Source organism: Carassius gibelio, chromosome A19, assembly GCF_023724105.1.
Source record: "Carassius gibelio isolate Cgi1373 ecotype wild population from Czech Republic chromosome A19, carGib1.2-hapl.c, whole genome shotgun sequence".
In the NCBI taxonomy this organism is placed as follows: domain Eukaryota; kingdom Metazoa; phylum Chordata; class Actinopteri; order Cypriniformes; family Cyprinidae; genus Carassius; species Carassius gibelio.
The window spans coordinates 6,192,918-6,205,081 of NC_068389.1; the positions used below are offsets into that span (position 1 = coordinate 6,192,918).

The 12,164-nt window shown below is 37.9% G+C and overlaps 1 protein-coding gene across 10 annotated transcripts in view; it reads left to right on the forward strand.

Annotated features, from left to right (window-relative positions):
* Window positions 1-11,121, forward strand: part of LOC127935201 (phosphatase and actin regulator 4A) — a 51,760-nt gene extending 40,639 nt beyond the window's left edge. For 6 of the 10 annotated variants that reach the window (XM_052532871.1, XM_052532872.1, XM_052532870.1 and 3 more), the window contains 9 exons: window positions 2,211-2,342; window positions 3,692-4,193; window positions 5,012-5,253; window positions 6,432-6,588; window positions 7,220-7,275; window positions 7,361-7,422; window positions 8,259-8,396; window positions 8,571-8,647; window positions 9,529-11,121. In XM_052532871.1, the coding sequence (XP_052388831.1) occupies window positions 2,211-2,342; window positions 3,692-4,193; window positions 5,012-5,253; window positions 6,432-6,588; window positions 7,220-7,275; window positions 7,361-7,422; window positions 8,259-8,396; window positions 8,571-8,647; window positions 9,529-9,544 (1,382 nt within the window). In that variant the 3' untranslated portion in view covers window positions 9,545-11,121. The remainder of the gene's footprint in view (window positions 1-2,210; window positions 2,343-3,691; window positions 4,194-5,011; window positions 5,254-6,431; window positions 6,589-7,219; window positions 7,276-7,360; window positions 7,423-8,258; window positions 8,397-8,570; window positions 8,648-9,528) is intronic. The other 4 variants (XM_052532875.1, XM_052532874.1, XM_052532873.1 and 1 more) reach the window with 1 other exon arrangement.
* Window positions 11,122-12,164: the final 1,043 nt, after the last annotated feature.

A 12,164-nucleotide genomic window follows, 5' to 3' on the forward strand; every position in this document is an offset into this window, starting at 1 on the left:
ATTTTAGAAAATCCTTCAGTCAAAGTTCTAAGCCATGAACCACATTATGGATTAAAGTAACCATATATTATGTTTAAATGTTTGATTAGTTGAATCCGTGAGTTCAGTTCATTAATATGCAGCTAATTTTGTATCGGTTGTTCCAGTAGATTGTGTGAACCGAATTAAACTAGAAGAGAGCTCACTGTGATGGTTTAAAGTGTCATTGTGGAAAGTTAACTTTAGACATGGCGTGGCCCAGTGGCATGAGAGGCAGGCAGCAGCTGCCCAAGTGTCAGAAACACAGCACACACACATCCCTGTTTAACCACATCTATTTATAGACACCCCTAGTCCAGATACCAGGACAATCCCATTACATTTGAATTTCTTGAACAGTTGAGAGACTGAGAAAATATTAAAACTGAATGAGGCTATTGACTTTAATGATCTGTATTCTTAGATTTGCCTTTTTTTTGGTGAGGCTGGTTTAGTTTTAAATACAGTCGAATACCAATTGAAGGGTTTCCCACAAACTGGTTTATACTGGTTTTGTTGTTGGAATTTTTCACTTGTATTTAATGCCGCGTTTCCACTGAAATTACCCGGAACATTTTTACCAGGAGCTTTTTTACCCCCAGACCTGTTGCTTTCTGTATTTCCACCACGGTGTAAAGTACCATGAAGATTAGGCAAATAAACTAGTGACGTAGGTCTGCGTGTTTCTCAATATAAATTACGCTGATTTTGGACGTGCGTCCTCAGTAGTTCAGACTGTGCGCATTCACGAATCCGGTAATTCTGCAAACAACAGCGTACTTGATAACTTCAGTCAGCTCACCTTGACTACTGCAATTTTCCTCTCTGTATATTTACAATAAAACTAAATAGGATATCAAATACCACTGTATTTCGTTTTCAATTTTAAAATAATAACCGCAGAAATGTACTTTGTTAGTTGAGGGATACGTAGTTGAGGGATATGTGTATATACAGCCTACATTACAATGAAACGAAATACTATATCGATTGCTTTTTATTTTCATTTTAACATATAGATAAATTGAATATAGACCAAAGATAACCTGTTAGATTTACCCAAAACGAATGATATTGTATGTTTAACCACTAGAGACATCAAAGCCAGCGGCACACATCAGAAGGTCTATCCGAGGTGAGGCTGCTTCTCGGCGGATAGATGATCACTGAGCTCCCGCTGATCGAGTGGAGCTGACCGTCTATGAGATCGGCAAAACACATTTTTAAATAGGCGCTGTCTTTATAAAAAAACCACAGATTTGAGTTCAAACAACTACATTCTCGCCTGAAATACTTTTAAAATTACATTTCATGACACAATAACAGTAATATTTTGAAAATGATCCGAATAAATGGTGGTTGAACTCAACCAATGCTGCGTGAACTCAACCAATCAGGATGTTTAGCGCCCAAGTCCCGCCCCGGAAAGTTCCGGAACTTTGAAAAAGTATCACCTCGCCAGCAGGGACTTTCTGAGGGGCTTTTTTTTTAACCGGAACTTTTAGTTCCTGGTTCCTGCGGTGGAAACACATCAAGTACCAGCCCAAAGTCCATAGCTCCTGGGTAAAGTTCCTGTGGTGGAAACACGGCTTAAGATGACATTTTCTCACTTCATTTCTGAGAAATTCTGTCATCAATCAAGGGTATCATACAAACCCTTAAGACTTTTATTATTCTTCAAAACACAACACAAATAAATTTTTCATTCCTCTATTTAAAGTAATTCCATCAAAACTTTGACATTTCAAGCATTTCATAAGGTCACTGTAAATAAATATAGTACATAATAAAAATCCAAATACATCAAGCAGTTTAATCCAAGTCTTCTAAATAGAAGTAATTATGTTATATGATAAACCAATTTAATTTCAGCATTTATTTGTGTATATACATTGCTGCAAGAGCAAACCTCATTAGTTTTCACACATCAAACCTTTGTGCTTTCATTTGCCATATTTGATTAGCTCTATGAATGCGCGTTGATCAGTGTTAATAAGTGAATAAAAGCTTTTATTACATCTGTTCACCATATTACACCAAAGTGATATCTTCAGAGGACAGATTTTTCATTTATGGCTGAACTATCCCTTTAAGGGCTTGGAGGTTTTCATAGGTGTCACCTGTTGAACTGGACCAGTGTCCAAGTGTTGTTTGAGATGCTAAAAACACATTTCCCTTCGTCCACCCTAAAGCTTCAACGTTACAAAGATCTTACAAAGCTTCGCCTCCTCAGTACTGGACGAGATGGAGATGGCAGGCAGACTCTGGAGGCTATCTCTCCCTGCCCACCTACCTCAGCCAAAGGGGTGCTCAGCTCCGCCCAGGTAGCCCTGGTGCCGTCCCGTCCCACAGCTGGCATGCATGTCCTAATGCTCTAATAATCTCACAGAGTCATGCTTGTTTACACACCCATACTCAAGATCTCCATGATCCTGCTCCAAATCACTGCAATTACTGAAAACTAATGAATGGAGTTCAGTTCATCCTGTTTAAAGGATATGATAATTACATGTAACCATGATTGAAGATTAACAGAATAACCAGTAAAGACCATTCAGAATCAATCTGGTTGACATCTGAAAATGTACCTGTATACTAACATTTCACCCTCTTGCAGAATAAAAAAATTGATTGAGTGTCACTGAACAGCAAGTACAGAGTGCCAGCGTTCACTGTCTAGAGGTTTTTTTAGAGGTTTCGATAGAGATCTGGCATGCACATAAGGTGAAGATTTTTGACATTTAGCCCAGAAACATTCTACAAAGTCTACAAATTCAGACATGAATGCTTGGCCCGAATGTTGCAAGTGCATACTAACACTCAGTCAGACAGGAGTTATTTTCTTCACGTCTGTGTATTAACATGGCATTAAGAAACAAAGTGGGGTTGGTTTAGATTTCATGTTCATTTTAACTTTACAAATTCTGAAAGTGATCATGGCTATATTGTTGCTCTGTGCCATTGTTATAGTTGTGATGTGGACTTCCCAGTTATTGACAATTATTAAAACTTTATAGTTATTGTTAGATTTATCATCCTTGGTGTGAACAAGTCTTTCCTACGTCGTCTGTTGTGGCAGCATTCAGACTGTAACTCATTTCTAGCTAGGATTTGCGTTCATAAACATGCATAGAGTAGTGTGTTTTAAACCTTAACTATTAATGAGAACAGGAACAACCATATATGGACAAAGAAAGGAGAAACCACAATCCACAGTCCACGGGGGTGTGACACACTTAGCCTTATAACAAATGAAGCAAGCATTGCAGCAAGCCCCAATATTAGCTTTTCCAAACCTTGCCCACACATTTCAAATTTATACTGATGCCATTAATGTTGGTTAGAAATCTTGGTTCAAAATCTGGAATGTGAGGAATGGGCCATTGCTTTTGCTTCTAGGGCATTGAAGGGAACAGAGCATACGTGTTTGACAGTTAATGGTAAATCTCTTATCTTTAGAGTATTATCTGTAAAATCTATTATCTTAGTATATTAAATCCCTCCTCATCTTGTACTAATATCATATGATTAATTCCATGGCATGCAAATCATTGGTTTAGAATCCTAGCATGGCTCTTTCATACAGACTAATCTGCAGTTGTGTTTTAACCCTCATTTCTTGTGGTTTATTTTGATTATATTTATATATTTTTTTTATTTATTTTTTCTATAGTGGATCCCTCTCAAGTCCCGGTCCAAGTCAAGCGATCTCCTCCCGTTCCTCCAAAGAGGATGACTCCTGTGACCAAACACCACTCAGATGACTCTTCGGCCAATCAGCATGAGCCTCCGTCTCCAGGCCCCACCTCCATCCCAGTTCCAGCCCCTGCTTCTGTCCCGCCCCCTGCCCAATCAGATGACAGTAGAAACTCAAACTCTGAAGCACTCTCTCCTCCTCCGAACCATATCCCGCCAACCCCTCCTCGTGCCCACCCACCCCCTGAGGTCCCCCACGTGGACCCGCCCAGCCCTACCACAGAGCCGCCCTCTCATCTGCCCTTACCTCTGTACTTGCGTATCCAGAAAGCCTTGAGCAGCCCAGGCCCAGTCCAGGCCAACCCGGAGGGATCCCAGCGAGCTCATTCGCTTCTGTTTGAATTACCGCCGGACTTTCTCACGGAGGCCCCAGGAGGGGGGCGGTACTCTCTTCCCGTCACTATCGAACCTCTGCGACTGTGAGTGTGCACATCAGTTTATCTCAACTCAGTGATCTCTGCTCTTGAATACTTGTAGCAGACTGCTACTTTTTGCATCCCACGGAGAAATGTTGCTTATGTGTACATATTAGACCTAAAGGAATAGTTCACCCCAAAATTATTTTTTCCTGGAAATATCATCACCCTCAGGCCATCTGATATGTAGTTGAGTTTGTTTCTTCATCATAACAGATTTGGATAAATGTAGCATAACATCCACTTGCTCACTATTGATGGACTGGAGTGGTATGGATTACTTGTGGATTATTGTAATGCTTTTATCAGCTGTTTGGACTCTCATTCTGATGGTACCCATTCACTGCAGAGGGTCCACTGGTGAGCTACATGCTACATTTCTCCAGATCTGTTGCCATGAATAAACAAACTCCTCTCTGGGGGGCCTGAGGGCAAATGCATTTTTTTTTCCCCCACTTTAATTTTCAGTGACTATAGCCGACTAGTACGTACAGTCTGTGCCTATGTGAGGGGAAGTTACTCTCCAGTCCAGCAGGTGGCAGTAATCTATTTGTTGAAAAGAGAAATCAGAAGTTCTATGCCATCAGATATTAAAAACGAATACAAAGCAGCACATGCTTGCCTCTTCTACACCAATCTCATTAGAGTGATCTCTTTTGAGATCTTGGTTTGTCGTTGCCTTTAAATCGTCCTAGTCATGCTACATACTCTACACTACATTTATAATACGTCACATGCTTGCTGTGTGTTGCGTTAAATATATACACAACCACACACCATTCATATGTTCTGTGTTTTTATGATCATCATGTATTGTTTAGGCCTGAGGATGATGATTTTGACATTGAAGAAGAGCTGGAGAAGCTGCGGCCTGCCCCTCGGCCCACACCGCAGCCGGAGCTGGAGGCGCGCAGTCGTCGCTGTCTGGTGGGAGACCCGCGGGTCACTATCATTCCTGAGGATGCGGGACATGCAAACAGTGATGATGAGGACGGTGGGAGCGATTCGGATGGACCCATCCTTTACAGAGACGACGATGAAGAAGATGAGGATGTTCCCATGAGTATGATCCTTTTATACGGTCTGAGCCACTGTATGAGGGTTATTTACTTAATGTCCTGCACTAATATATTCATTAAAAACAGCACTTTACTGTTGCCACAGGCAACTTTTCTTTTATGGCAAAAATCATTAGGAAATTGAATCAATATTATGTTCCATGAAGGTATTTTGTAAATTTCCTACCGTAAATATTTAAAAACTTAATTTTTGATTAGTAATATGCATTGCAAATAATTCATTTGGACAACTTTAAAGGCGATTTTCTCAATATTTCGATTTTTTTTTCACACCCTCAGATTCCAGGTTAGGGTTATCATAACAATGGGAAAATTATTTATCGGAAAATTGACACTTGAGACTGGTTTTGTGTATGTGTATATATATATATATATATATATATATATATATATATATATATATATATATATATATATATATATATATATATATATATATATATATATATATATATATACACTTTTATTCAACAAAGAAATATTAAGTTGGTCAAGATGTTTTCAATATTACAAATGAGTCTTATTAAAACGTTTCTTATAATAAAGTATATAATAATGCAATGCTAATCACCATCTTGCTATTATCATTGCTTATAATACTCTGAAATATAGTATTCTGTGTAAGTAGAAGGATTTATTTCAAACACTCAGCTGACGTTATGAAGTGAGTTTGGAGTAAAAACGTTATTAGATGTGGTATTTTCACCTGCTTTCAGATTGAGTAGCATTTACTACACAGAGCCGTAGTTCACTGACAAGCAGCGCCAACAGCTGTCATTATCCTAGAATGATTTATTCGATTTTAAGTAAAATGAAATAATATGTGAATATGAACGTGATTTTGTGTAGCTTGTCAGTGAACTACGGCTCTGTGTAGTAAATGCTGCTCCATCTGAAAACACGTGATTGAGATTTACTACTAATCACAGAACCGGCTTTACTGACAAGATACACATGACAATCACATTCGATTAATAGTGCAGCCCTACATTAAAAACCTTTTGAATGGTATAGGGCTGGTTATCAGTACCGATATCAATACCGATACCTTGACTTCTATGCAGGAACCGATATTTTTCACTCTTGTGTATGATTGGCCAACAAGTAAATCTAATGTGTACAAGAAAAAGTAATGTGTGTGTCTGTGTGTGTATCTCGTCAGGTGGTCTCGCGCTCCGTGTGAAGCGTAAGGACACTTTGGCACTGAAGCTGGAGCGTCAGCTGGAGAAGGAGCAGTCTCCGGACCAGGAGAACATCACCTGGAACAACAAAGAGCAGTGGGAAGCCGTCCGCAGCAAGATCGGCACCGCACTCACAAGGTCTGCGTTCACCGCCGGTTTATGGGTCTCTCTACTGTCCACACTGACACTCAGAGGCATAGCAATAGGGCAGGCAATTGCCCAAAGAATAGATTGTTTAAATAATCAGAAATGTTAATATTAACGGAGAGACTATTTACATTAAGTGCAAAAATCCCATCTCGTTGGCAGAGCCTATTAACAGTAACTCTGCCCCCAGTGTCTGTTTGGGACAGACCACATCACAAAACACGCATAACAGAAACAGTGGCGATGTTTATTCATTATCTGCACTCAATATGTTATTATTGCATACTATTGAATGATTTAATATACAATACTGAGGTGCAACTATCTCTTGCTATAGTGTAAATAGCATATATCGCTAAGAAAATGTTATAACCATATACTAACTGTATATTTCCAATATATATATATATGGATATAAATATAAAGATTGCACTGTATTTTGAACATTGTGTTATATTTGTATCCTCTATTATAAAGTAATTTTTTTACTTAAAGAATAAGGATTTTTATGTTGGGAAAAACAAAACAAAAACTATGTATGTTCTGTTAGATGTGTCTTGGCTAGTTTTTGTTTGTTGTAGTCTTATGATGAAGACACTGTGTGTATTGTGTGTTCTCACAGGAGGTTGAGTCAGAGACCCACCGCACAAGAGCTTGAGCAGAGAAACATCCTGCTAGGTCAGTCTCACAGCCCTGGTCTCCTAATGCTCTGGATACTTCCAGTTAAACATAATAATAATATTGGCATGCTCTTCTGTTTCAGCCAAGAATGAAGCTGACCGACGAGCAGAAAGGAGTGAAATCAAGCGCAGACTGACCAGAAAGGTTTGAGGCACACATCCATAACTTATTAGGGTTTTTTTTTTTTTTTTTTTTTTTTTTACCTCTAAAGGTCTTGTTTGACATCAGTTTTGTTTAAAAATACACTTCTGTTCAAATGCTTGGAGTCGTTAAGATTTTATTTTGTTTAAATTCAGTCTCTTCTGCTCACCAGGTCTGCATTTAATTGATTAAAATACAGTAAAAAAACAGTAATATAGGGAACTATTATTACAATTTAAAATAACTTTTATATTTAATATATTTTAAGATGTAATGTCTTCCCCTGATGGCAAAGCTGATTTTTCAGCAGCCTTAACTCCTTTTTGTGCTTCAGAACCATTTTAACATCGGTAATATCAGAAAACAGTTGTGCTGCTTCATAGGTTTTATTTTTATATGTTTTTTAGGATTCTTTAATGAATAGAAATTAAAAAAATACAGCATTCATGTGCAATAGACTTAAGAGTATTAAGACTTAAAGAGTCCAAGTTTTTGTCTTGTCTTTTTAAATATAATTTAAATTATTATATTAAATTTTGCTCATGTAGGTTATCTCTTTTTTTTCATAATAAAAACTTATTAAATCACTTGTGTTAGAGAGTTAAAATTCTAAATGTAATGTAATACATATTCAAATATAAATGCTTCTCCACTCACTCCTTTAACTTCATAACTGTCAGTGAAAAGTGGACAAAGGAAAATGGAAACTAACTAAGTTATGGTTTTCACACTCTTTCCATTAGGGGCAAAACTATTTTGCTCGTGGTGAAAGTAGGCACTAATCTTACTGAGCTTGAAAACAATGGTTGTTGTGTGTGTGTGTGTGTGTGTGTGTGCAGTTGTCCCAGAGGCCCACGGTGGCCGAGCTGCAGGCCAGAAAGATCCTGCGCTTTCATGAGTATGTGGAGTCCACTCACGCTCAAGACTACGACCGGCGCGCAGACAAACCCTGGACCAAACTCACCCCTGCTGACAAGGTCCGGCCCAATCACTGCTCTCATTTTTGATAAGGCATTTATCGACCATACTGATGTTAAAGTATTGCAATAGTTGTTGATTTGACCATGACATCCTCAGAAATGTGTTTTGTTACTCGGTACAAGCAGTGATACCCTGAACGCTGGTGATGTTCTTCTCTTGTCCTCTTCCAGGCGGCCATAAGAAAAGAGCTGAACGAGTTTAAGAGCTCAGAAATGGAAGTTCACGTGGAGAGCAGGATATACACCAGGTCCGAGACTTTCAGCACTTTTTTTAATTGGAATAAATGAAGAAGTATTTAAACACACAAGAATAATGAGCTGTTAATGGGAACTTGGGTCAATTACTTCACGTGAACACCATAACCCAGCAGCCAATACCTGATTAACAAACATTATGTAGATATACCTGAAAACAATTATTTAAAATAAATTAAATTACATTTATGCATTTAGCAGACGCTTTTATCCAAAGCGACTTACAGTGCATTCAGGCTATCAGTTTTTACCTATCATGTGTTCCCAGGGATTCGAACCCACAACATTGCGCTTGATTTTGCAGTGCTCTACTACTTGAGCTACAGGAACACATCTTTTTTTATAAAAATACCATAAAAACAGTGATATTGTGAAATATTCAGTGTTATTTTCGTAGCAGAATGTTTTATCACGTTTAGTTAGGACACTGTATTCAGATCAAATCAAAACGAACACTAGAAATATTGTAAACATGAACTGTTTTCTATGTGATTATATGTAAAAATGTAGTTTATTCCTGTAATCAAAACTGATCCTTCAGTAATCATTCCAATCTGCTGATTTACTGCTAAAGAAACCTTTCAAATGAAACGAATGCTTAAAAGAACAGCATATATTTCAAACACAGCTATTTCGGGACATTATATTGTCATGTTTTGATCAATTCAGTGGGTCCTTGAAAAAAAGCTTAGTTACTTCTACAACAATCTTTCTGAAAGTGATGAATAGAGAAATAGAGAGTTGTTCGTAGAACAGTATGGGGCGGACACCTTTTTTTTCTGATTAAAGGGGATAATTGGAAAATAATAATCATTGTCTTCAACCATCAGCTGGACTTTATGATGAAAATGTCATGTCTTTTTCCACTTGGCAGGTTTCATCGGCCATAATCGTCATCTGAGAGGAGGAAGCAGCTAAAAGCCTGATCTCACCGCAGCATCCTGTTTGCCATGATCCAGGCCAGCCGCTCAGTGCTCTGGACAGGAAGTGATGCGGGTGTGTGCAGGATGCTGCTACTCTTTCATTCAGACACTTGGGGAGCAGGTTTAGAGGACCAGCGCTCTGCAGAGTATTTCCAGGAGAAGAGGACACAGGACTGGTTTAATTGTCTTCATGGTGCACACGTTTCTGAGATCAACAATAGGCTTGTGTACATAACAATAATACTTTTATGGAAATTATGACACTGGTGATTAAACTGTTTGAGTGGTGAGCGATTGTGAGAGATGTGGTTGGTTGGGTGTGTGTGAAAGTGTGTGTGTGTGTGTGTAATGATAAATGCTGTCCACTTCTGCCTTAACACTGGTGCATGACTTTCTTTAGCCTGACTTCTGAGGAATACAGAAGAAAGTCTGTTGACAGCTGCATTTAGCACTGTTTCTCACGCTGAACACACACTTACTGGTGTGTGTGGGTCTAAAAGCACATCTTTGATATTCTCAGGACATCAGCACACAGTCTCACTTTCTCTTTATGTGCATTTTACTGTAAATCACCATAGTTTTACCTTTTCACACTGATAAAACACCTGCTTTAATCTTTTCTTTTTTTTGCTTCTCTTTTTAACAGTATAGCACTCCACTTTAGATATTTTAAAGTGAATCCCACAAAAACAGTCCATATTTTATCCCTGAAATCATAAGAATGTTTTTTTAGCATGGAGAAAATTAAGTCTATACATCAGAAAGCATTGTGATATTATTTGCATCATTTAAGCATAATTTCCCCCTAAATTATTCTAATAGTATGTTTCTGATTATTCTCATGTGCATTAAACTCAATGGTAAATGTTGTTACTGTAATAGATTTTTTTTTATTACAGTAAAATACTAAAATACACTTTTCATATAAACATGGATTAAAAGCAATTAAAAAACATCAAGTTACCATAATAAAATGTTTTATTTATTTTTATTTCATTTTCTTTTTTGTCATATCACTGGAATGTTTTTTTTTTTTTTCTTCACAATGCCAAACATTTGAATGATCCTAAAGCTCCTTCTTTAAGCAAAGCGTTATTTTCTTTTTTTCTTTTTTGGTGTCAACATATTGTTGACCGTTTTCATGAGATTCAGCTCTTGATGATGATATAATTCACCATGCATTGAACAATTGAAAACAAAATGGTTGATGTTACATCATGCAGTTATTGTAAAAATCATGCGTTTTTGAGTGGTACAGAAGATGAAACTCATTTCCATGTCACTGCTTGTGTAATGCTACACGTTTTGTAGGCCACCAGAGGACCTGTGCACTGTATAGAGACATGCTGTAGATTCAATTGTATTGTATATCTCGTCTTCCTGATATCAGAAATGTGTTTGAATTGTAATTATAGTGTTACACTATCCTGTTTTTATAAGGTACAAACAGAATGACTACAGGTTAAGTGATACAATGACATGGTACAGAACAGCTGTATAGATACTTTTTTATGTAAAGCTATATTAAAAGGTCTGTCGATTAATACATGTGCATTCACTTCACAACTGTGAGCATCGTTTGGTTGATTTTGGGGTTTATTTTACATAAAGAGTCTGGTTGTGTACTCATACACAGAACATATCAGTGCTACTTGGACACAAAGTTCAATTTGATTCCCTTTTACAACTTTAGTAAATGTGTTCATCAACAAACGGACATTTACCATGTTGTAATGTCATGGGTTTTGGGATGTTTTCCATTTGCAATATTTACTTGTGTCCTGTAGAGGGCACTATTGATCCGCTCAGAATTACTGGCTGTCTTCTGTTTCTTTTACCTGATCAAGAATTTCTTGCACTATATTTCAATGGCCGTGTAATGGTGATCCTTGTTCTTATAGCGTCGTGTGTTTAAACCGGGACGTATCAGCACTTGTGTCAGTCTGCCGTGGTTTCGGAGTGAAATCTAGCTTCTTTATGAACACTCAAAAGCTTTTGAAATGTTAATTAATAAGCGTGTAAGGGGGGCATGCCATTGTGGCCTCTTTATTGATACGCCCACCCATCATCACATGTTGAAGTTTGCCTGTATTGTGAGTTTTTAATGGCTTTCCACTGCTCACCCTCTTCAGTCCCTCTCTCAACCACATACTGTCTCTCTAACTCTCTTACGTCCCAGTCAAGGCCCGTTCACACCAAGAATGATAACTATAACTGCATTTTTAATAATCCTTCTAATGTTATGAGAATGTGGATGTCCACACCAGAGCTATAATAATAACGACATGCGTCACAATTATACCGGTTTCACAGTATATGACGGTATTTATTTCCATGCATGACCGGGTGTAAACCACATTCTCTACTGGAGGTCAGACTGCACGAGAAGAGTGAAAATGGAGAAAGGACAAGGAGAGAGCAGGGAAAAGATGAAGGAGAAAATGGAAGAAGGTGAAGATGAAAATTGGATTTGATTTTCCCATATCCTCACATAACAAGACAAATTAAGTAGAATCAGTTTGTCTGTAGACTCATTTCAGCGATGGAAGTGGGCGGCTACTGTTGGTTTTCATTTCCAACTGTCTGG